Here is a 25,631-nt window from a genome sequence, read left to right on the forward strand (position 1 = left end):
ATATAACCATGTGGTTTCTTTGGCTTTCAGGTGTTCCGTTCTATTGATTCAGGATCTGTGAAAGGATTTCCAAAATATGAAGATGAGGCTGAGGTTCAGGTTGGTAGATTAACTTATTTTCACTAGTAATTGTCCTTGACATCAACCGTTACTCAGTGGAATTTCTGTTTATAAGCCCCAGATTGTATTAATTGCACTACTAAGTCTTCAAAATTATTTATTTACTGCAGCATCTGGAATGTGCCAAGCGTCTTGTTGTAGATAAAAGCATCCAGACGGCATATATCCAGACAATCAGATCTGCCCAGCATTTCATATATATCGAGAATCAGTATTTCTTGGGTTCTTCTTATGCTTGGCCTTCCTATAAAGATGCAGGTACGTTTTGATCTTTGAGTACAGTTCTTAGACTAGGAAATAAAATGCTCACATTGCATAGACTGTGTAAAGTCTAGTATTATTCTCAGTTACTAATTTTGTATGTTTGGCTGCATTTTCACCGGACTGTTATCCGGAATGTATAATGAACTTTCGTTCGTGGATTTTCTGATTCTGGTTTGTCTTGAATGGACAGGAGCTGATAATCTTATTCCTATGGAGTTGGCACTAAAGATTGTTAGTAAAATCAGAGCTAAAGAAAGATTTGCTGTATATGTCGTCATACCATTGTGGCCTGAAGGCGACCCAAAGTCTGGCCCTGTGCAAGAAATTCTATATTGGCAGGTAACGTTTTTAGCTGACTTTAAGATCAGTGCCAGTACCAAAATAGATTATTCCCTTATTTTTAAAGTGAAACAAACATTTCTGCTAAACATCCTTTGTGCTTTTCATTTTGCAGAGCCAAACTATGCAAATGATGTATGATGTTATAGCGAAAGAACTGAAAGCGGTGCAATCAGATGCTCATCCTCTCGATTACCTTAACTTTTATTGCCTTGGTAAACGAGAGCAACTTCCAGATGATATGCCAGCCACCAATGGCAATACGGTATAAGCTTCAAAAACTAAGAACTGATACATTCACAAAAGCTCTAGCTTAGTGATAGAGAAATCATACATATACTTTCAGTTGTAATCAGTGGAAACAAATGCCTAGTGATCTTTTTTAACTGCATTTTTCAGGTGTCGGATTCTTATAAGTTCCAGCGTTTTATGATTTACGTGCACGCAAAGGGGATGATAGTAGATGATGAGTATGTACTCATGGGATCTGCAAATATCAACCAAAGATCTATGGCTGGCACGAAAGATACCGAAATAGCCATGGGCGCATATCAACCTCATTATACATGGAATCACAAGGGAAAACACCCACGTGGCCAGGTTTGCCTTCCTCCTAACATCATCACCTGTACCATAACCGAAATCTCAAAAGTGTCTATTAGAATCTGTATCATTATGAAAGAAGTATAAAATTCCTAAATCATAGATTTAGAAACAACGGAAAAAAATGAAAAGTTAGGTTGAGAAATTGTGTGTTCTGCTCTAGATTCTTGAATCAGTATGAAACTTGGTGAAAGTATAACGAATAAAGAGGTTTGCTGGTATATCTTATCATATACACAGGTGTATGGATACAGAATGTCACTATGGGCAGAGCATTTAGGCAAAACTGGAGATGAATTTGTAAAGCCATCAGATCTGGAATGTGTGAAGAACGTGAATGAAATCTCTGAAGGAAACTGGAAAAAATTCATAGATACGGAATTCGCAGAGCTACAAGGTCACTTAATAAAGTATCCTCTACTAGTAGACATTGATGGTAAAGTGAGCCCTCTTCCTGATTACGAGACTTTCCCAGATGTTGGTGGTAAGATCATCGGAGCTCATTCCATGGCTCTTCCTGACACTTTAACCACGTAATGTTAATGTTAAATATAAATTTCAGCATTTTTGGGGTTTCTTTTGATCCTGAATATATATAGCTGAGAATGTGTTGTTTGAGTTGTACATTTAACTGTGTTGTTTCTTTTGATACATTCTTTTGTGATTGTCGTCAAAGACTCCAAGTATTTATTTGCTTGGGTGCAAAATGTAGAGTTGATGATGAGGCAAAATTATATGAGGATATTCTATTTATTTCTGGGTTTGTAATTTGATTAATGATTGTGAGCATAAATGTTCGAACCGGACCAAACCGAAGATGCATAGACAGGTCCATAAAGTTAATACCCGGAATAAAAATGAAAAAAACAGCAAAAATCGAACCGACCCGAACCGTGTTGGAAAGAACGAGGCAGACCGGAAATTAAAATCCGGATTGATTACGACGAGTTGAAGAATGTGCACACCATAAAAAAAGGTGAGTCTTGCCACATGGAATTACTTACTACTCGTTTAATATAAGATTTAAAGAATAAAAAAAATTCATCTGTAGACAAGGGGGAAACGAAGAAGTGATTTCACGCTCTCTTGGCTTAAAACTAAACCCTAACTCTCTCCGTCTCGATCGCGACGCGACCTCTGTTTCTTTCGCAATGGTGAGCTTCTACGATTAAATCTATACGTTCTTCTTTGAATTGCGATTTATATTTCAGAGGAAATTGCTGAGATATTTTACTTGGGTTTCTTTGCAGGCGGATTCTCCTCGAAGAAGGTTAGATTTAAAGTTTTCTTCTATTGCTACGCATTTTTTTTTCAGGGCTGTTGTCTCTTTTTTGGTTTTTATACAATATTGCGTAAGCTCTGTGAATCTGACGGGATTGGTTTGGGGAACTTGTTAAAGATCTAGTATTGGAGTACTTTTCTATCTAGTTATAATTTTTTGTTGATTTTGGGTTGTTGCAAAAGCTAATTAAATTGGATATTTTAGCTCATTGAGCTTAAGTTAGATGGTGTTTTTGAAGTATGCCTCGGATACACTTTTTTTTGGTTTTTTGTGTAATACAGTTTGTAATCGTAGACTTGATTTTTGTATTAGGGATATCAGGGTTTCACGATCTCCTTCACCCCGGAAAGGACGAGCCAGATCCAGGTCAAGATCTAGATCCAGGTCCAGGCTTAGGTCCAGGTCGAGGTCAAGATCTTTGCCTAGACCCATATCTCCGTTAAGAAGCCGTGGAAGGTTAGTTATTTTGCATTAAGTTGACGGTTTTTTTTTTTTGTTTTTTGGGTATGTCACTGAAAACTTATGGAAGAATATTACGTGCTAATCTTTATTCATCAACTACACTTAATAGGTCAAGGTCAAGAAGCCGTGGAAGGTTAGCTCTAGCTTTATACTTCTGAGTTTGAATGTCTTGTTGTCTGTTATTGGATTTATAGTTTCTAATGTTTAGTTTTCCGTTATCTGAATAATTTTTGGTTGACAGAAGTGAAGTTGAAAACCCTGGTACAACTCTCTATGTGACTGGTCTATCTACAAGAGTCACTGACAAGGATCTTGAATCACATTTCTCCAAGGAAGGAAAGGTGATAACATCTTAAGCTGATTCTCCTTTCTCATGTTGCCAGTTTAAATATTATTTCTTGTCTCTGCATTTTTTGAGCATACGATTCCTTAATATGTAGTTGACTAGTTTCATTTCCATAGGTTGCGTCTTGTTTTCTTGTGATGGAGCCTCGTACCCGTGTATCTCGTGGTTTTGCCTTTGTTACAATGGATAGTCTTAAGGATGCTGAGCGCTGCATCAAATATCTCAACCAGTCTGTACTAGAAGGCCGATACATTACTGTCGAAAGGGTAAAAATTTCATGCTTATTTTGGTGGCGATATGATTAGTTTGATATCATTATTTGTTGACTTGGAGGTTTTCTGACCATTCAGAAAATATTGCATCAAGCAACAATCAGAGATGATAAGAGTACTCATGCTTGCTCAACATCATTAAGTGAAACACAGCTTGATCAATCGAATCGCCAGCTTAAACAGCTTTTCCAAATGTTCTGACCCAACTAATCATATGCAACTATATTGCCTCTACTCTCAACTCTCAACTAATCAAAGGACATTATCAACTATCAAGTATCAACAACTATTAGTCAAGTGTTCTCCAGACTAGGATGCATCTTGTTTCTTTGAATATACTGTGTGGCTTTTGTTTAACTTGTTACATGGAGGTTTATGTACTTTGTGTTGTCTTCAGTCCCGGAGAAAGCGCCCGAGAACTCCCACCCCAGGCCACTATCTTGGCTTGAAAAGCTCCAGAGACACCGGTAAGTGACCATTTGTGAAGCCTCTATTATTAAGTGTAAGTGTCAAGTGTCAACAAAGAAAAAGATTGCTAACTGTTCTGTCATCTTTTTATGTTGTGCAAAAGAAGACCGAGAAGGCCGTAGCAGTCGAGGGAGGCACTATGACCGTGATGATTATAGAGACCGTAGGTCACCAAGACGCGACTATTCACCCCGTGATGAAAGAAGGTCTAGAAGAGATAGGTCTTACTCTCCTTATGGGAGAAGGCCAGAAAGAAGGTCAGAGAGGTCAGAGAGATCAGAGAGAAGGTATGAATCCCGTGGCTCGAGATGACCTGTTTCATCCTCTTGACAGAGGAACTCAACAACTTATGTGTTGATTTAGGTTTGTGTAATTGATCATCCTTAAAATAGCATAAAGATTCTGTCAGGCAACACTTTGGGTTTTGATTTCTTGTCTGTTGTTGCGTTTTATTCTGCTAGAACGCAGTGAAGTGAAAACTACAAAACTGTAATAGCTTCTCTGTTATGTCGCTACACTACTTGTTTTTGTGTGAATCAGGATATCTTTTGTGATGAGAATCTTTGAGATGGTTCATGGTTGGCAAGTACTTATTTGTTTAAAACAAAAAGGTAGAGAGATGCCAAATTAATAAGCTTGAAACTTTCAAACTAAAAAAAGAAACCCCAAAAACAAAGCTATGACCAGAGAGTAAAAAAAAATAATCGTATATACGTGCTTAACTTATCGAATATACTAATAACACAAACCTCATCAAGAATTGGCGTATTTGTGCCAACAAAGCAACATATGAATACATCTTCGGGCGATATAAAACCTAGAACGCCTCTCCTTCACCATAGCTAAACATCCTGTATTCCTCTCCATTGATTCTCTGCAACCTTCTTCTTCTCCTCTTTTCCTCTTTCTCCTCATCCTGGTCGTCGATGAGCATTGCCCCATAACTGTTCTCTTCTCTATACTTGGTTTCTTCACACTTTTTTTCGTTGTAGATTGCTCTGTTTCTGTTCTTTGGATAGACGATTATTCGCTATAAAAGAAAAATGGAAGAAGAAGAAGACGAAGCACTATCATATAAGGGACCAAATGTGGAAAGACAAGAGTGTAAATGAAAAGAAAATAAAACGAAGAAAAAATAGACTATAAATAGAGGAGTGGTGGAGCAATGATGATGCGATGACGTTCAACATCATTAACCTCTTTGTTTTTTTTTTCTTTTATAATTTACGTATTCTTCAAGAAAATATATTAGTTCATTTAATTTGCTTGTGTACTTACGCGATTAAACAATACCACATTACGCTTTTATAGGTGTTACTTAAAATCGTTTATTAGTGGAATAATTGTCTTTAATTATGTCTCTACCATAAAAGATGCAGGTACAAAAGTCTCGTATGATAAGATTAATTAATTATCTCTTATATATTTTTGATGTTATCGTGTTTACGCGGCTAATTCAGATATAATATGCACGGAGACCACCAATTGGGTGTCATGTGATGTAATGAAACAAAACATTGTTAGTCTATGACATATGTTTTCTACTTGTTAGTAGTAGTAACTTGGGGATTTGCTAAACCAACCTTGGAAACGCGTCTCAGGTGGTTTTAGCGTGTACACGACTTGCAACTGGCTTATCTCTTTTCCTACACACATGGCCTCGTATGATTGGTTTTATATCCTACGTGTAATAGACCCTTACCTTAACGGCTTAACCGCATCTTGTGGTCATTAATTTTATTTATTACGCTGATTTGATTAAGATGATATAGATTGTTTGTTTAAGGACAAGGTGTATGTAATGAAACATTATGGGTTTCAAGATTTGGAATTCTGAGGTTATGTTTCGGAGGAGATGTTAATTAAGCTGGGTCAACCTCTCTGAAGTATTAATTGAAATTCATGGAATAATTGTTTGATTGACCTATTCTAATACTATATGACTGTCATTAATAAATTATAAATTGTTTGTTATATACTTTTTATTTGTTAGTTTGTTAATAAAGAAGAGACGCAAAAGCAAAACGTCAGCACGCACTGACTGACCAATCATTGGGTTTCTTTGATTGGTTTTTGCCACGTTAGCACGCACAGCTGTATTAATATTCCCCTCTTTCTTGTTTCCTTCTTTTTTTTCCCAGACAAAAAAAGAAAGATTATCAATTGTAAAAATATTTTTGTTGGTAAATTTCTTATTAATTTATTTTATATACAGTATGTAGTATATAATTCACATTCTACGATTTTAATTACCGAACCATTAGTGTTATAGGATTCCTGGTATCATTTTTGTCTTAAGTTTGCGATTGTTGCCACTCTTAATTTTACTTTTGGTAAAAGGATGTAGCATATCTCTCGCTGATTAATTTAGAAGCTGGGCCACACGGGCCTAATAGATATGTTCTGTATCGTTAAGATTGAAAATTGGAAGTGCCTGTACTACTTATAATTAGGCCCTCATATTAAGATCATTTTTTTTGGCAACATATATATTTTTGGGGGAAAAAAACTTTGTTAATGTAGGAGAAAAAGAAGTCATAACTCCCGTGTTTGCAACAAAGATGTATATACTACCACTTACCAATTACTAAACTTATACAACTACGGAAAAAAAAAACAAATCGTGAAAAAAAAATAAAAAAGCATGTCATCAAATTTGTATCACACAAAATAGCAAAAAAGGAAAAGAAAATTATATAATGGCATCATCCATCACCGATCCATGATCCACCATCTCGTTTTCCTTGATTTTTTTTCTACATAAAAGATGAGATCACCACCATACCATCCATACAAAATTATCTAATAGCAAATAAAAAAGGGCAAACAATGGTCCATTATCCATTTAGAGAGAGAGAGAGAGCTCTCTTTAAAGATAAAAAGAGAGTATTTGCCCCCGTGACCCACACTCATATAGACCCACCCAACTCAACACGATGATGACGTGGACAAGCTCCTACGTGTTTACACCAACGAAACGTTCATGGTCCTCCCTGGCTTTTTCATCATCATCTCACTCTCTCTCTCTCTTCTCTCATCTTTTTTTTACTCTTGAATCTTGGATCAATCTCCTTTTTTTTTTTAATTTTGTTGTGTGGCTTTTGGATCGAAGAAAGAGATCAATCCTACTGTTTATGTTTTTTTGTTTGTTTACTGTTGCTGTTTTTTTTTTTTTGTCTTTCAATTTCTTGATCGACCCGTTCGTTCGTGGATTTTGTTAATCCCGATGGCGATCAAAGATGAGACAGAGGAGAGTTGCGGAAGCAGAGCCGTCGTGGCTTCTGTTTCTAAAGAAAACCCTAGACAGCATCGTATGAAACTCGAGGTCTACGGTGAGGTTCTTCAGCGTATTCAAGAATTCAATTACGAAGAAGCTAATTTCCCTGGTTTTGATGATCAGCTCTGGCTTCACTTCAATCGTCTCCCTGCTCGGTATTAACCCCTATTCTTAAGTAACATGGATTTTTTTTTTGTCATTTTCTTGTCTGAATGAAAACTGGTTAATTTTCGCATGTTTTATTACCACGTGTTTTCGTAGGTTTGCTCTTAGTTTTCACATTTTCTCGTTTAGTTAGTACTGATGATGATGCAAGTTTACTTATGTTTTGTCTTAAAAGATATGCTCTTGATGTAAATGTTGAGAGGGCAGAAGATGTTCTTACTCATCAGAGATTACTGAAGTTAGCTGAAGATCCTGCTACTAGACCTGTTTTTGAAGTTCGTTGTGTTCAGGTGTGATTAAAGTGCTTGATTCTGAAATCTTTGTTCGAATTAGCTGCATGAGATACTCTTACTGACTTGACTATTCCTCCTTGTGTTTCCTTCCTCGCAGGTTTCTCCCACGTTGAATGGAAATTCTGACGCTGATTCTTCAGATCCTGCGGTTAAGGAAGATGCTCAAAGCTCCTACAACTCGAGCAGGTAGGGATTTATATATGCTGTTCTATAGATATTTTGGCTGATCTTTAGACGTTTTCGCTGACATTTGTATTATGTTTATTGCTTCATGTTTAAAACAGGGTTCTTGCACCTCCAACTTTTGGTTCTTCTCCGAATTTTGAGGCTCTTACACAAGCATACAAAGATCATGCTGAAGATGATGATAGTGCTGTCAATGCACACTTGCCTAATTCTCGGTGAATATTCTTCTGTTATATTGTTTTCCTCTAGTCTTGTCTGCATATAATTACAGAGAAATACTCTGTAGCTTGGAATCGTCCTCTCATATGTGGTGACATTATGCTTTGTTTCCTATCTTATAGACCGATGCACGAAATCACCTTTTCAACAATAGACAAGCCGAAACTCCTAAGTCAGGTTGGTTGATACATTGTTTTTTCCATTTCTTTTATGTCGGCTCTGATAATGGAAACATGTGACTTGGTGTTCTTTAACAATTTCTGTAAATTTCTCCTTTGTTGAGTAGAGTGATGTTTATGATTCCCATAATACAAATCTGTTCATTTTGTTTCTACTGGTTAAATGCACTTCTAAGTATCAACTAGATACAGTCATGTAGAGGAGAATGGGTGGTTGTTTATTCCATTAAGCCAATATCTGAGCGAGAAACGGTCACTTGTTGCAGTTAACTTCTATGCTTGGTGAACTTGGATTGAATATTCAAGAGGCTCATGCTTTCTCTACCGCTGATGGTTTCTCTCTGGATGTATTCGTTGTTGATGGTTGGTCCCAGGAGGTATAATATCATTTTTTCTGTCTGGATCACATCTTTCAGAACCATCATGTTACTTGTCACTGATATACTTGGTAATTGACTTTGAAAGATATTGACCATTAAATAAATCACTTATGTATTAGGTACTTGACTTGTGACTGATGTATTAAGTAGATGGCTTTATGTCCCTATCATCACTAAGCTGGTTGCTTTATGCACTTTGGAAATACAGGAAACAGAAGGTTTAAAAGATGCATTGAGGAAGGAGATAAGGAAGCTGAAGGTATCTCTTATAGTTTTCTTGTCATAAACTTCATGTGATTCCTTATATACTCTCCATGCCTCATTCTCAATTTCAATTCTGAAAATGCAACTAATGCTATAACATTAGCTCGCTCCAAAACTGAATCTGACGCTGTACTGATGTATTGTTGCTATGGTTTGAATCAATTTTGATAGTTGTCATGTCTCCATATTCCACACTGGCTGCTCTGCAGGATCAACCTTGTTCAAAACAGAAGTCTATTACTTTCTTTGAGCATGACAAATCAACCAACGAGCTGCTACCTGCTTGTGTTGAAATACCTACTGATGGAACTGATGAGTGGNATGTAGGAGAAAAAGAAGTCATAACTCCCGTGTTTGCAACAAAGATGTATATACTACCACTTACCAATTACTAAACTTATACAACTACGGAAAAAAAAAACAAATCGTGAAAAAAAAATAAAAAAGCATGTCATCAAATTTGTATCACACAAAATAGCAAAAAAGGAAAAGAAAATTATATAATGGCATCATCCATCACCGATCCATGATCCACCATCTCGTTTTCCTTGATTTTTTTTCTACATAAAAGATGAGATCACCACCATACCATCCATACAAAATTATCTAATAGCAAATAAAAAAGGGCAAACAATGGTCCATTATCCATTTAGAGAGAGAGAGAGAGCTCTCTTTAAAGATAAAAAGAGAGTATTTGCCCCCGTGACCCACACTCATATAGACCCACCCAACTCAACACGATGATGACGTGGACAAGCTCCTACGTGTTTACACCAACGAAACGTTCATGGTCCTCCCTGGCTTTTTCATCATCATCTCACTCTCTCTCTCTCTTCTCTCATCTTTTTTTTACTCTTGAATCTTGGATCAATCTCCTTTTTTTTTTTAATTTTGTTGTGTGGCTTTTGGATCGAAGAAAGAGATCAATCCTACTGTTTATGTTTTTTGTTTGTTTGTTTACTGTAGCTTTTTTTTTTTTTTTTTGTGTCTTTCAATTTCTTGATCCACCCGTTCGTTCGTTCGTGGATTCTGTTAATCCCGATGGCGATCAAAGAGGAGACAGAGGAGAGTTGCGGAAGCAGAGCCGTCGTTGCTTCTGTATCTAAAGAAAACCCTAGACAGCATCGTATGAAACTCGAGGTCTACGGTGAGGTTCTTCAGCGTATTCAAGAATTCAATTACGAAGAAGCTAATTTCCCTGGTTTTGATGATCAGCTCTGGCTTCACTTCAATCGTCTCCCTGCTCGGTATTCTTAAATAACATGGATTTTTTTTTTTTTTTTGTCATTTTCTTGTCTGAATGTAAACTGGTTATTACCACGTGTTTTTGTAGGTTCGCTCTTAGTCACTTTTCCTCGTTTAGTTAGTACTGATGATGATGATGCAAGTTTACTTATGTTTTGTTGTCTTAAAGATATGCTCTGGATGTAAATGTTGAGAGGGCAGAAGATGTTCTTACTCATCAGAGGTTACTGAAGTTAGCTGAAGATCCTGCTACTAGACCTGTTTTTGAAGTTCGTTGTGTTCAGGTTTGATTAAAGCTTTGATTCGTGTTTGATACTGAAATCTTTTGTTTGAATTAGCTGCATGGTACTCTTACTGACTTGACTAGTCCTCCTTGTGTTTCCTTCCTTACAGGTTTCTCCCACGTTGAATGGTAATTCTGGTGACGCTGATTCTTCAGATCCTGCGGTTAAGGAAGATGCTCAAAGCTCTTACAACTCGAGCAGGTAGGGATCTATGCTGTTCTATAGATATTTTGGCTGATCTTTAGAGTTTTTCAGTAACATTACTACTTTTTTTTTTTTTTGCTTCCTGTTAAAAAAGGGTTCTTGCACCTCCAACTTTTGGTTCTTCTCCTAATTTTGAGGCTCTTACACAAGCATACAAAGATCATGCTGAAGATGATGATAGTGCTGTCAATGCACACTTGCCTAATTCTCGGTGAAATTTCTTCTGTTATATTGTATTCCTCTAGTCTTGTCTGCATATAATTACTGAGAAATACTCTGTAGCTTGGAATCGTCCTCTCATATGTGGTGACATTATGATCCCTTTCCTATCTTATAGACCGATGCACGAAATCACCTTTTCAACAATAGACAAGCCGAAACTCCTTAGTCAGGTTGGTTGATACATTGTTTTTTCCATTTCTTTTATGTCAGCTCTCATAATGGAAAACTTGTGAGTTGGTGTTCTTTAACAATTTCTGTAAATTTCTTCTTAGTTGAGTTGAGTAATGTTTATAATTCCCAAAATACAAATATGTGCATTTTGTTTCCACTGGTTAAATGCACTTTTTAAGTATCCATTAGATACACTGACACAGTTATGTAGAGAATGGGTGGTTGTTTATTCCATTAAGTCAATATCTGAGCGAGAAACTGTCTCTTGTTGCAGTTAACTTCTATGCTTGGTGAACTTGGATTGAATATTCAAGAGGCTCATGCTTTCTCTACCGCTGATGGTTTCTCTCTGGATGTATTCGTTGTTGATGGTTGGTCCCAGGAGGTATAATATCAGTTTTCTGTATGGATCACATCTTTCAGAACCATCATGTGTACTAAGTAAATGACTTTGAAAGATATTGACCATTGAATTAATCACTTTATGTATTAGGTAATTGACTTGTGACTGATGTATTAAGTAGATGACTTTATGTCCCTGTCATCACTAAGCTGGTTGAAAAACTTTATGCACTTTGGAAATACAGGAAACAGAAGGTTTAAAAGATGCATTGGGGAAGGAGATAAGGAAGCTTAAGGTATCTCTTATAATTTTCTTGTCATAAGAATTTATTATCTTCATGTGATACTTTATATATTCTCCATGCCTCATTCTCAGCTTCATTTCTGAAAATGCAACTAATGCTATAAGTAACATTAGCTCGCTCCAAAACTGAATCTGACGCTGTACTGATGTATTGTTGCTATGGTTTGAATCAATTTTGATAGTTGTCATGTCTCCATATTCCACACTGGCTGCTCTGCAGGATCAACCTTGTTCAAAACAGAAGTCTATTACTTTCTTTGAGCATGACAAATCGACCAACGAGCTGCTACCTGCTTGTGTTGAAATACCTACTGATGGAACTGATGAGTGGGAAATTGACATGAAACAACTCAGCATTGAAAAAAAAGTGGCATGTGGATCATATGGGGAACTGTGAGTTTTAGTATTCCAAAATTCTCTTCTTTTTAAACAGTGTTAGGAAGTTAACAAATGTAGAATTCTTGATGGCTATGCAGATTTAGAGGAACCTATTGTAGTCAGGAGGTAGCCATCAAAATTCTCAAGCCTGAGCGTGTAAATGCGGAAATGCTACGAGAGTTTTCTCAGGAAGTGTATATAATGAGGTGCCCCCTCATTTTTGTACAACTAACGTCCATTAAAAAAAGTTGAAATTCAGAGACATGCACTAATTTTCTCAGTAGAGGACGGTTCTTACTGAATTTCCTATTTGTAGGAAAGTTCGGCATAAAAATGTTGTCCAGTTTATCGGTGCATGCACACGATCACCAAACCTCTGCATTGTGACGGGTAAGTTGTCAGTAGATTCTGAATAGGTAACTGGTTCCATCGAAGATTGTTTATTTTTCTGTTGGTTCTGTATCTTCATGCATGGTGAGAAAGTTGTTTCAGCAAGACATTGAGGTTCGGGTTCCTATAGATTCTTCTTTAGTATATACTATATAATACCCTAACATTTCATTTGCTAGTTTTGGCTTTCTATATGCATTCATGGTCAGCTGATTTTATGCTTTTTGTACCAGAGTTCATGACTCGGGGGAGCCTCTATGACTTTCTTCACAAACACAAAGGCGTTTTTAAAATTCAATCTTTGCTTAAAGTGGCACTTGACGTCGCTAAAGGAATGAACTATCTGCATCAGAACAATATCATTCATAGAGACCTTAAGACTGCTAATCTTCTTATGGACGAACATGAAGTAAGCCTCAATCTTTGGCCACAGTTTATGTAGTCTTTCCACCTTCTGTCTCCGCAAAATTCTTTTCATTTGAACAGAACAGAGGTGCATGTCTTTAAATTCTACATAATATTGAAACAGGTCGTCAAGGTTGCCGATTTTGGGGTTGCCAGAGTGCAGACTGAGTCAGGGGTCATGACAGCTGAAACAGGGACATACCGATGGATGGCACCAGAGGTATTATACTTCTTTGTCTTGTTTTTATTATTTTTTGGCTTTCCGTGCTTTTGACACTAGACTTTGTGAACTCAGGTCATTGAGCACAAACCTTATGATCACAGGGCAGATGTTTTTAGCTACGCGATTGTGCTGTGGGAACTTTTGACTGGTGAAGTAAGATTCTTAATGAGTGAAAACATTTTTTGTTTTTAACTTTTGCTAGAAAGTTGCTAAACTCGTTATCTTTTGTGTGTTAAACTTTTGCTAGAAAGTTGCTAAACTCGTTATCTTTTGTGTGTTAATGAATACAGCTGCCATACGNTAGTCCTCCTTGTGTTTCCTTCCTTACAGGTTTCTCCCACGTTGAATGGTAATTCTGGTGACGCTGATTCTTCAGATCCTGCGGTTAAGGAAGATGCTCAAAGCTCTTACAACTCGAGCAGGTAGGGATCTATGCTGTTCTATAGATATTTTGGCTGATCTTTAGAGTTTTTCAGTAACATTACTACTTTTTTTTTTTTTTGCTTCCTGTTAAAAAAGGGTTCTTGCACCTCCAACTTTTGGTTCTTCTCCTAATTTTGAGGCTCTTACACAAGCATACAAAGATCATGCTGAAGATGATGATAGTGCTGTCAATGCACACTTGCCTAATTCTCGGTGAAATTTCTTCTGTTATATTGTATTCCTCTAGTCTTGTCTGCATATAATTACTGAGAAATACTCTGTAGCTTGGAATCGTCCTCTCATATGTGGTGACATTATGATCCCTTTCCTATCTTATAGACCGATGCACGAAATCACCTTTTCAACAATAGACAAGCCGAAACTCCTTAGTCAGGTTGGTTGATACATTGTTTTTTCCATTTCTTTTATGTCAGCTCTCATAATGGAAAACTTGTGAGTTGGTGTTCTTTAACAATTTCTGTAAATTTCTTCTTAGTTGAGTTGAGTAATGTTTATAATTCCCAAAATACAAATATGTGCATTTTGTTTCCACTGGTTAAATGCACTTTTTAAGTATCCATTAGATACACTGACACAGTTATGTAGAGAATGGGTGGTTGTTTATTCCATTAAGTCAATATCTGAGCGAGAAACTGTCTCTTGTTGCAGTTAACTTCTATGCTTGGTGAACTTGGATTGAATATTCAAGAGGCTCATGCTTTCTCTACCGCTGATGGTTTCTCTCTGGATGTATTCGTTGTTGATGGTTGGTCCCAGGAGGTATAATATCAGTTTTCTGTATGGATCACATCTTTCAGAACCATCATGTGTACTAAGTAAATGACTTTGAAAGATATTGACCATTGAATTAATCACTTTATGTATTAGGTAATTGACTTGTGACTGATGTATTAAGTAGATGACTTTATGTCCCTGTCATCACTAAGCTGGTTGAAAAACTTTATGCACTTTGGAAATACAGGAAACAGAAGGTTTAAAAGATGCATTGGGGAAGGAGATAAGGAAGCTTAAGGTATCTCTTATAATTTTCTTGTCATAAGAATTTATTATCTTCATGTGATACTTTATATATTCTCCATGCCTCATTCTCAGCTTCATTTCTGAAAATGCAACTAATGCTATAAGTAACATTAGCTCGCTCCAAAACTGAATCTGACGCTGTACTGATGTATTGTTGCTATGGTTTGAATCAATTTTGATAGTTGTCATGTCTCCATATTCCACACTGGCTGCTCTGCAGGATCAACCTTGTTCAAAACAGAAGTCTATTACTTTCTTTGAGCATGACAAATCGACCAACGAGCTGCTACCTGCTTGTGTTGAAATACCTACTGATGGAACTGATGAGTGGGAAATTGACATGAAACAACTCAGCATTGAAAAAAAAGTGGCATGTGGATCATATGGGGAACTGTGAGTTTTAGTATTCCAAAATTCTCTTCTTTTTAAACAGTGTTAGGAAGTTAACAAATGTAGAATTCTTGATGGCTATGCAGATTTAGAGGAACCTATTGTAGTCAGGAGGTAGCCATCAAAATTCTCAAGCCTGAGCGTGTAAATGCGGAAATGCTACGAGAGTTTTCTCAGGAAGTGTATATAATGAGGTGCCCCCTCATTTTTGTACAACTAACGTCCATTAAAAAAAGTTGAAATTCAGAGACATGCACTAATTTTCTCAGTAGAGGACGGTTCTTACTGAATTTCCTATTTGTAGGAAAGTTCGGCATAAAAATGTTGTCCAGTTTATCGGTGCATGCACACGATCACCAAACCTCTGCATTGTGACGGGTAAGTTGTCAGTAGATTCTGAATAGGTAACTGGTTCCATCGAAGATTGTTTATTTTTCTGTTGGTTCTGTATCTTCATGCATGGTGAGAAAGTTGTTTCAGCAAGACATTGAGGTTCGGGTTCCTATAGATTCTTCTTTAGTATATACTATATAATACCCTAACATTTCATTTGCTAGTTTTGGCTTTCTATATGCATTCATGGTCAGCTGATTTTATGCTTTTTGTACCAGAGTTCATGACTCGGGGGAGCCTCTATGACTTTCTTCACAAACACAAAGGCGTTTTTAAAATTCAATCTTTGCTTAAAGTGGCACTTGACGTCGCTAAAGGAATGAACTATCTGCATCAGAACAATATCATTCATAGAGACCTTAAGACTGCTAATCTTCTTATGGACGAACATGAAGTAAGCCTCAATCTTTGGCCACAGTTTATGTAGTCTTTCCACCTTCTGTCTCCGCAAAATTCTTTTCATTTGAACAGAACAGAGGTGCATGTCTTTAAATTCTACATAATATTGAAACAGGTCGTCAAGGTTGCCGATTTTGGGGTTGCCAGAGTGCAGACTGAGTCAGGGGTCATGACAGCTGAAACAGGGACATACCGATGGATGGCACCAGAGGTATTATACTTCTTTGTCTTGTTTTTATTATTTTTTGGCTTTCCGTGCTTTTGACACTAGACTTTGTGAACTCAGGTCATTGAGCACAAACCTTATGATCACAGGGCAGATGTTTTTAGCTACGCGATTGTGCTGTGGGAACTTTTGACTGGTGAAGTAAGATTCTTAATGAGTGAAAACATTTTTTGTTTTTAACTTTTGCTAGAAAGTTGCTAAACTCGTTATCTTTTGTGTGTTAAACTTTTGCTAGAAAGTTGCTAAACTCGTTATCTTTTGTGTGTTAATGAATACAGCTGCCATACGCTTACTTGACTCCACTGCAAGCTGCTGTTGGCGTTGTCCAAAAGGTATCATGTTTATAGGGATTTACAGTTATTTCTTGTGCCTTGTTGAGAGGCTTTAGCACAATGACTTGTATTATTTAACAGGGACTTCGACCAAAGATTCCAAAGCAAACACACCCAAAGNTTTTTTTTTTGCTTCCTGTTAAAAAAGGGTTCTTGCACCTCCAACTTTTGGTTCTTCTCCTAATTTTGAGGCTCTTACACAAGCATACAAAGATCATGCTGAAGATGATGATAGTGCTGTCAATGCACACTTGCCTAATTCTCGGTGAAATTTCTTCTGTTATATTGTATTCCTCTAGTCTTGTCTGCATATAATTACTGAGAAATACTCTGTAGCTTGGAATCGTCCTCTCATATGTGGTGACATTATGATCCCTTTCCTATCTTATAGACCGATGCACGAAATCACCTTTTCAACAATAGACAAGCCGAAACTCCTTAGTCAGGTTGGTTGATACATTGTTTTTTCCATTTCTTTTATGTCAGCTCTCATAATGGAAAACTTGTGAGTTGGTGTTCTTTAACAATTTCTGTAAATTTCTTCTTAGTTGAGTTGAGTAATGTTTATAATTCCCAAAATACAAATATGTGCATTTTGTTTCCACTGGTTAAATGCACTTTTTAAGTATCCATTAGATACACTGACACAGTTATGTAGAGAATGGGTGGTTGTTTATTCCATTAAGTCAATATCTGAGCGAGAAACTGTCTCTTGTTGCAGTTAACTTCTATGCTTGGTGAACTTGGATTGAATATTCAAGAGGCTCATGCTTTCTCTACCGCTGATGGTTTCTCTCTGGATGTATTCGTTGTTGATGGTTGGTCCCAGGAGGTATAATATCAGTTTTCTGTATGGATCACATCTTTCAGAACCATCATGTGTACTAAGTAAATGACTTTGAAAGATATTGACCATTGAATTAATCACTTTATGTATTAGGTAATTGACTTGTGACTGATGTATTAAGTAGATGACTTTATGTCCCTGTCATCACTAAGCTGGTTGAAAAACTTTATGCACTTTGGAAATACAGGAAACAGAAGGTTTAAAAGATGCATTGGGGAAGGAGATAAGGAAGCTTAAGGTATCTCTTATAATTTTCTTGTCATAAGAATTTATTATCTTCATGTGATACTTTATATATTCTCCATGCCTCATTCTCAGCTTCATTTCTGAAAATGCAACTAATGCTATAAGTAACATTAGCTCGCTCCAAAACTGAATCTGACGCTGTACTGATGTATTGTTGCTATGGTTTGAATCAATTTTGATAGTTGTCATGTCTCCATATTCCACACTGGCTGCTCTGCAGGATCAACCTTGTTCAAAACAGAAATCTATTACTTTCTTTGAGCATGACAAATCGACCAACGAGCTGCTACCTGCTTGTGTTGAAATACCTACTGATGGAACTGATGAGTGGGAAATTGACATGAAACAACTCAGCATTGAAAAAAAAGTGGCATGTGGATCATATGGGGAACTGTGAGTTTTAGTATTCCAAAATTCTCTTCTTTTTAAACAGTGTTAGGAAGTTAACAAATGTAGAATTCTTGATGGCTATGCAGATTTAGAGGAACCTATTGTAGTCAGGAGGTAGCCATCAAAATTCTCAAGCCTGAGCGTGTAAATGCGGAAATGCTACGAGAGTTTTCTCAGGAAGTGTATATAATGAGGTGCCCCCTCATTTTTGTACAACTAACGTCCATTAAAAAAAGTTGAAATTCAGAGACATGCACTAATTTTCTCAGTAGAGGACGGTTCTTACTGAATTTCCTATTTGTAGGAAAGTTCGGCATAAAAATGTTGTCCAGTTTATCGGTGCATGCACACGATCACCAAACCTCTGCATTGTGACGGGTAAGTTGTCAGTAGATTCTGAATAGGTAACTGGTTCCATCGAAGATTGTTTATTTTTCTGTTGGTTCTGTATCTTCATGCATGGTGAGAAAGTTGTTTCAGCAAGACATTGAGGTTCGGGTTCCTATAGATTCTTCTTTAGTATATACTATATAATACCCTAACATTTCATTTGCTAGTTTTGGCTTTCTATATGCATTCATGGTCAGCTGATTTTATGCTTTTTGTACCAGAGTTCATGACTCGGGGGAGCCTCTATGACTTTCTTCACAAACACAAAGGCGTTTTTAAAATTCAATCTTTGCTTAAAGTGGCACTTGACGTCGCTAAAGGAATGAACTATCTGCATCAGAACAATATCATTCATAGAGACCTTAAGACTGCTAATCTTCTTATGGACGAACATGAAGTAAGCCTCAATCTTTGGCCACAGTTTATGTAGTCTTTCCACCTTCTGTCTCCGCAAAATTCTTTTCATTTGAACAGAACAGAGGTGCATGTCTTTAAATTCTACATAATATTGAAACAGGTCGTCAAGGTTGCCGATTTTGGGGTTGCCAGAGTGCAGACTGAGTCAGGGGTCATGACAGCTGAAACAGGGACATACCGATGGATGGCACCAGAGGTATTATACTTCTTTGTCTTGTTTTTATTATTTTTTGGCTTTCCGTGCTTTTGACACTAGACTTTGTGAACTCAGGTCATTGAGCACAAACCTTATGATCACAGGGCAGATGTTTTTAGCTACGCGATTGTGCTGTGGGAACTTTTGACTGGTGAAGTAAGATTCTTAATGAGTGAAAACATTTTTTGTTTTTAACTTTTGCTAGAAAGTTGCTAAACTCGTTATCTTTTGTGTGTTAAACTTTTGCTAGAAAGTTGCTAAACTCGTTATCTTTTGTGTGTTAATGAATACAGCTGCCATACGCTTACTTGACTCCACTGCAAGCTGCTGTTGGCGTTGTCCAAAAGGTATCATGTTTATAGGGATTTACAGTTATTTCTTGTGCCTTGTTGAGAGGCTTTAGCACAATGACTTGTATTATTTAACAGGGACTTCGACCAAAAATTCCAAAGCAAACACACCCAAAGCTGACTGAACTTCTTGAGAAATGTTGGCAGCAAGACCCAGCTCAAAGACCCGATTTTGCAGAAATCATAGAAATGCTTAACATACTAGTCCACGAGGTAATTGCTATATCATTATATCTCTCTGACCAGTTATATTATACCTATACCAACGCAATTCTGAGCAATAATATATTGTGAAACCACCAGGTTGGAGAAGATGAGCGCCAAAAGGATAAACATGGTGGTTACTTTTCAGGCCTAAGAAAAGGCCATCGTTAACACTCTCTCGAGTGCGCTGAAACTGTGGTTTGATCGGTTTTTATAGAGCTCTACTCACTTTCTCGTTTTCCTTTTGTACAGTCCTCTTAGAGCCTCGCTCTTTTTGTCCATGTATTATTTTTCTAGAGCAATTTCCTTTTGATACTATGATTACTGCAGAGTTTGAGTTGCATTACAAGTCAATAAAGTTTAAACCATTCTTTTGAAGCCATTCTTATGAAGCAAGTATTATTATTAATTTGGTCATAAACAAATATTATTAGAACATCTACATAAAGGCGACAGAAAGGCCCAATATTAATTGGCTTATTTTGGTAACAAATAGATAACTTTTGGGCCTAAGACTATTGAGACAAGTGGCTGAGATAGTGGAAAGCTAAGCTGAGGAGAAAAACAAACAAACCTATTTTGTTTAATTAAACTGGAAATACATATGAACCAATCTTGAAGTTATTTATACTGTATGAAATTTAACTTTTAAAGATTAGAGTGGCTAAATAAATAATATAAGTTCTATTATCACCCGTCAACGGTCATTCATTAGTGAGAATGTGAGATGTGATTAACAAAAAAAATAAAACGATACGACTCAAGTTATTAAAAGATTAAGCACACGTTTAGAAAATAAAGCCCAAGCCTAGTCAGTTATGAAGGGGTCACAAATCCTAAGGTCAAAACACTCTCATTTCCCGGAAATCATCTTTTTTCCTCAACATCTACGCGATGATCATGGCGGCTCTAGTATGTGTACAACTTCTTTCCAAGGCCAGAAGCAGCAGATTTATGCTTTCAAGATCTTTAAGCACACCAAATGAAGGAAAATCATTGCATCAGTGGAGTCGACAAGGAAGCTTAACCCGAACATAGCGGCGGTGAGGAAGTCAGCCACCGTGTCTTCTGCAAGATGCAGAGAAAATAACAGCTTTAATGGTTAGCTCAGCAAATAAGTTGCGACAAACTATTAATGTGAGGACTATAACAAATTATTAATGGGTAGATATACTATTTATTAAATATCTTAAATAAAGCAAATTATTTTAGATATTATTAATTAATACTTGAGACAAAAAAGTCTTAAATAACAAAATACTCTATGTGAGGACTAAAATAAATTAAAAATTAATGTGAAACTTATGTTTATAAAGAACATACTTTGTGCAAAAAAAAAAATATACCTTAAGCTTAGGTTTGATCATATTCCAATTTGGTCATGTACATGCAACACATACAAGAACAAACATCTATCTTTGTTAATATTTGAATACTTTATGTACAATCAACATTTTGAAGTCTAAACTTAAGAGAACCGACGGCTCCATTCGAAATGATATTCTTCCATATTCTTGCGACTTCGATTTTTGGTTTCCTTCAAAAATTTTGCTCTCTCTCCAATCACTGTTCCGGGTAAGACGAAGTTGGCTATGAGATTTTTTTTGGGAATCAACGGTACGCACTGTTTAATTGGGCCTATCTAAACTAAAAGGCATATAAACTTATTGTAAGAAAATGAGGATTTTAAATTGCTATATATGTTAGATTACAAAATGTTGTAAAGATCTGTATATGATCATAACATTTTTAATCAAAACTAGTCTTTGTACATCAAAACCCTCTATTAATTATATTAAAAATATGGGGACTATGATATTTTATTCATTTATAATAATATTAATTTATAGAGAATTTACATTAAGTATTATGAGCACCAAAATGATAAACATGGTGGTTACTTTTCAGGCCTAAGANCGATTTTGGGGTTGCCAGAGTGCAGACTGAGTCAGGGGTCATGACAGCTGAAACAGGGACATACCGATGGATGGCACCAGAGGTATTATACTTCTTTGTCTTGTTTTTATTATTTTTTGGCTTTCCGTGCTTTTGACACTAGACTTTGTGAACTCAGGTCATTGAGCACAAACCTTATGATCACAGGGCAGATGTTTTTAGCTACGCGATTGTGCTGTGGGAACTTTTGACTGGTGAAGTAAGATTCTTAATGAGTGAAAACATTTTTTGTTTTTAACTTTTGCTAGAAAGTTGCTAAACTCGTTATCTTTTGTGTGTTAAACTTTTGCTAGAAAGTTGCTAAACTCGTTATCTTTTGTGTGTTAATGAATACAGCTGCCATACGCTTACTTGACTCCACTGCAAGCTGCTGTTGGCGTTGTCCAAAAGGTATCATGTTTATAGGGATTTACAGTTATTTCTTGTGCCTTGTTGAGAGGCTTTAGCACAATGACTTGTATTATTTAACAGGGACTTCGACCAAAAATTCCAAAGCAAACACACCCAAAGCTGACTGAACTTCTTGAGAAATGTTGGCAGCAAGACCCAGCTCAAAGACCCGATTTTGCAGAAATCATAGAAATGCTTAACATACTAGTCCACGAGGTAATTGCTATATCATTATATCTCTCTGACCAGTTATATTATACCTATACCAACGCAATTCTGAGCAATAATATATTGTGAAACCACCAGGTTGGAGAAGATGAGCGCCAAAAGGATAAACATGGTGGTTACTTTTCAGGCCTAAGAAAAGGCCATCGTTAACACTCTCTCGAGTGCGCTGAAACTGTGGTTTGATCGGTTTTTATAGAGCTCTACTCACTTTCTCGTTTTCCTTTTGTACAGTCCTCTTAGAGCCTCGCTCTTTTTGTCCATGTATTATTTTTCTAGAGCAATTTCCTTTTGATACTATGATTACTGCAGAGTTTGAGTTGCATTACAAGTCAATAAAGTTTAAACCATTCTTTTGAAGCCATTCTTATGAAGCAAGTATTATTATTAATTTGGTCATAAACAAATATTATTAGAACATCTACATAAAGGCGACAGAAAGGCCCAATATTAATTGGCTTATTTTGGTAACAAATAGATAACTTTTGGGCCTAAGACTATTGAGACAAGTGGCTGAGATAGTGGAAAGCTAAGCTGAGGAGAAAAACAAACAAACCTATTTTGTTTAATTAAACTGGAAATACATATGAACCAATCTTGAAGTTATTTATACTGTATGAAATTTAACTTTTAAAGATTAGAGTGGCTAAATAAATAATATAAGTTCTATTATCACCCGTCAACGGTCATTCATTAGTGAGAATGTGAGATGTGATTAACAAAAAAAATAAAACGATACGACTCAAGTTATTAAAAGATTAAGCACACGTTTAGAAAATAAAGCCCAAGCCTAGTCAGTTATGAAGGGGTCACAAATCCTAAGGTCAAAACACTCTCATTTCCCGGAAATCATCTTTTTTCCTCAACATCTACGCGATGATCATGGCGGCTCTAGTATGTGTACAACTTCTTTCCAAGGCCAGAAGCAGCAGATTTATGCTTTCAAGATCTTTAAGCACACCAAATGAAGGAAAATCATTGCATCAGTGGAGTCGACAAGGAAGCTTAACCCGAACATAGCGGCGGTGAGGAAGTCAGCCACCGTGTCTTCTGCAAGATGCAGAGAAAATAACAGCTTTAATGGTTAGCTCAGCAAATAAGTTGCGACAAACTATTAATGTGAGGACTATAACAAATTATTAATGGGTAGATATACTATTTATTAAATATCTTAAATAAAGCAAATTATTTTAGATATTATTAATTAATACTTGAGACAAAAAAGTCTTAAATAACAAAATACTCTATGTGAGGACTAAAATAAATTAAAAATTAATGTGAAACTTATGTTTATAAAGAACATACTTTGTGCAAAAAAAAAAATATACCTTAAGCTTAGGTTTGATCATATTCCAATTTGGTCATGTACATGCAACACATACAAGAACAAACATCTATCTTTGTTAATATTTGAATACTTTATGTACAATCAACATTTTGAAGTCTAAACTTAAGAGAACCGACGGCTCCATTCGAAATGATATTCTTCCATATTCTTGCGACTTCGATTTTTGGTTTCCTTCAAAAATTTTGCTCTCTCTCCAATCACTGTTCCGGGTAAGACGAAGTTGGCTATGAGATTTTTTTTGGGAATCAACGGTACGCACTGTTTAATTGGGCCTATCTAAACTAAAAGGCATATAAACTTATTGTAAGAAAATGAGGATTTTAAATTGCTATATATGTTAGATTACAAAATGTTGTAAAGATCTGTATATGATCATAACATTTTTAATCAAAACTAGTCTTTGTACATCAAAACCCTCTATTAATTATATTAAAAATATGGGGACTATGATATTTTATTCATTTATAATAATATTAATTTATAGAGAATTTACATTAAGTATTATGAGCACCAAAATGATAAACATGGTGGTTACTTTTCAGGCCTAAGAAAAGGCCATCGTTGACACTCTCTCGAGTGCCCTGAAACTGTGGTTTGATCGGTTTGATAGAGCTCTACACACTTTCTCGTTTTCCTTTTGTACAGTCCTCTTAGAGCCTCGCTCTTTTTGTCCATGTATTATTTTTCTAAATCAATTTCCTTTTGATACAATGATCACTGCAGAGTGTTTAAACCATTCTTTTGAAGCCGTTCTTATGAAGCAAGTATTCTTATTAATTTGGTCATAAACGATGTCATTACAGAAACACTTGGGTTGAGAACATCTACATAAATTATTGATAATTACAGGAGGTGGTTTGGTCATGTCATGTGTGTTTTCACTCTTCTACTGGGAGCTCATTCTCCGTCCAAGCGACGTATCCCCCAGCAATGTCTGTGACCGCCGTGAATCCCTGTAAAAATCGTTTGTTCTAAATCAGGAAACTGTTGTAACTAATTCTATCACTAAGCTGTTTAAGTAGAAGTGAATCACACTTACAGCAGTGAGAAGATCAGTTGAAGCCATGATAGACCTTTCTCCGCTCTCACAACCCTACAATAGTAGTTTTAATTATTATGCTCTGATCCTCAAAGATGATGTTAAAAAGAGAGAGATTGTTCTCATCAGGGTCTTGCTAAAACGTAAACTTACGATGATGATTTCGTCGTGTTTTCTGAAATGGGACGAGACCTGTCTTAGAAAACTCGGGTTCTTGACCATTCCTGCAGCGTTTTTGGCTTTTGGTTAGTTTTAAGTTTTCCATTCAGCTGTTCCTCTGTTTAAGAACAGAGGAATGTAAAGAGTAAAGGTGGGTGATGAATAAATAATANAAAACTCGGGTTCTTGACCATTCCTGCAGCGTTTTTGGCTTTTGGTTAGTTTTAAGTTTTCCATTCAGCTGTTCCTCTGTTTAAGAACAGAGGAATGTAAAGAGTAAAGGTGGGTGATGAATAAAAAATAACCTGATCCAACTCTGTACATGTAAGGTACGTTGATGGCTCTAGTCGGATGTCCGATACTGAATTCGTCTGGTGTCCTCACGTCGAGATACTTGTAACCTGCTTGAGCTAGCTCACGCGCCACTCTTACCGGTACTGATGTAGGAACTCTAGCTGCCTCTGCTGCAACATTTCCTCTGTTAGTTGTCGTTGCTTTCCTCCTTCAACGAGAACTAAGTTAGTACTACTCACATAGATATTTAATGATAACTCATATAATCCAAACTTGAGAGAGAGAGAGAGAGAGAAAAAAGAGAGATTCCGATCATTGCTCACCATCGGAAGTTTGAGTTTTGAAGATTTGCTACAATAACACTTTTACGTGTTGGTAACTGCAAGTTGAACGATCCACATGTTTGTAGAGGTGGAGAAATAGCCAATGACCAGTTCCCAATTCGTGCGGTTGTGTTTAAAGCCGTAGTTTCCATTTCTTTTTTTTTCTTCTTTTTCTCTTAGATGCTTCGAGTCTACTTAAGATACTTCTTCAGTTCTTCTCTTGCGTTTATTATATATATACAGAGTATTGGTGTCGTGTCGCGTCAGCAAGTTTTATGTCCGATCTTGGAGTCTCTATCATTTTACGGATAAATTCAATTATGGAGCAAAGTCGATTCCAAGAATGTAATGTAAGAGCCATGCGTA

At 36.5% G+C, this 25,631-nt stretch overlaps 5 protein-coding genes and 2 pseudogenes across 5 annotated transcripts; 5 read left to right on the forward strand and 2 right to left on the reverse strand.

Annotated features, from left to right (window-relative positions):
* The window catches only part of LOC104729612, a 5,747-nt pseudogene extending 1,661 nt beyond the window's left edge, over window positions 1–4,086 (forward strand).
* Window positions 1–4,718, forward strand: part of LOC104729613 — a 6,472-nt pseudogene extending 1,754 nt beyond the window's left edge.
* LOC109128072 lies at window positions 4,843–5,453 on the reverse strand. The gene has a single exon (XM_019233798.1). The coding sequence runs from the start codon at window positions 5,096–5,098 to the stop codon at window positions 4,910–4,912; it is 189 nt and encodes a 62-aa protein (XP_019089343.1). The 5' UTR covers window positions 5,099–5,453; the 3' UTR covers window positions 4,843–4,909.
* Window positions 6,997–19,913, forward strand: LOC104729616 (serine/threonine-protein kinase STY17-like). Its single transcript, XM_019233909.1, has 17 exons — window positions 6,997–7,588; window positions 7,774–7,888; window positions 7,989–8,077; window positions 8,176–8,292; window positions 8,419–8,473; window positions 8,742–8,852; window positions 9,064–9,114; window positions 9,329–9,428; window positions 17,905–17,977; window positions 18,061–18,168; window positions 18,279–18,352; window positions 18,586–18,761; window positions 18,882–18,977; window positions 19,053–19,133; window positions 19,271–19,324; window positions 19,406–19,540; window positions 19,631–19,913. The coding sequence occupies exons 1-17, from the start codon at window positions 7,383–7,385 to the stop codon at window positions 19,700–19,702; spliced, it is 1,713 nt and encodes a 570-aa protein (XP_019089454.1). The 5' UTR covers window positions 6,997–7,382; the 3' UTR covers window positions 19,703–19,913.
* LOC104733049 (serine/threonine-protein kinase STY17-like) lies at window positions 9,766–17,603 on the forward strand. Its single transcript, XM_010452667.2, has 18 exons — window positions 9,766–10,366; window positions 10,534–10,648; window positions 10,758–10,849; window positions 10,947–11,063; window positions 11,190–11,244; window positions 11,520–11,630; window positions 11,833–11,883; window positions 12,112–12,284; window positions 12,368–12,475; window positions 12,586–12,659; window positions 12,893–13,068; window positions 13,189–13,284; window positions 13,360–13,440; window positions 16,438–16,491; window positions 16,573–16,662; window positions 16,791–16,937; window positions 17,213–17,323; window positions 17,526–17,603. Exons 1-18 carry the CDS (start codon window positions 10,161–10,163, stop codon window positions 17,601–17,603), a joined length of 1,935 nt encoding a protein of 644 aa, XP_010450969.1. The 5' UTR covers window positions 9,766–10,160.
* LOC104733126 (serine/threonine-protein kinase STY17-like) lies at window positions 21,489–22,255 on the forward strand. The gene is made up of 5 exons (XM_010452737.1): window positions 21,489–21,530; window positions 21,606–21,686; window positions 21,824–21,877; window positions 21,959–22,093; window positions 22,184–22,255. Exons 1-5 carry the CDS (start codon window positions 21,489–21,491, stop codon window positions 22,253–22,255), a joined length of 384 nt encoding a protein of 127 aa, XP_010451039.1.
* Window positions 24,201–25,483, reverse strand: LOC104729617 (rhodanese-like domain-containing protein 15, chloroplastic). Its single transcript, XM_010448579.1, has 5 exons — window positions 25,266–25,483; window positions 24,954–25,150; window positions 24,643–24,713; window positions 24,490–24,543; window positions 24,201–24,403 (listed from the first exon to the last, which is right to left on the reverse strand). The coding sequence occupies exons 1-5, from the start codon at window positions 25,415–25,417 to the stop codon at window positions 24,329–24,331; spliced, it is 549 nt and encodes a 182-aa protein (XP_010446881.1). The 5' UTR covers window positions 25,418–25,483; the 3' UTR covers window positions 24,201–24,328.

Source organism: Camelina sativa, chromosome 12 (genome assembly GCF_000633955.1).
Source record: "Camelina sativa cultivar DH55 chromosome 12, Cs, whole genome shotgun sequence".
Lineage (NCBI taxonomy): Eukaryota > Viridiplantae > Streptophyta > Magnoliopsida > Brassicales > Brassicaceae > Camelina > Camelina sativa.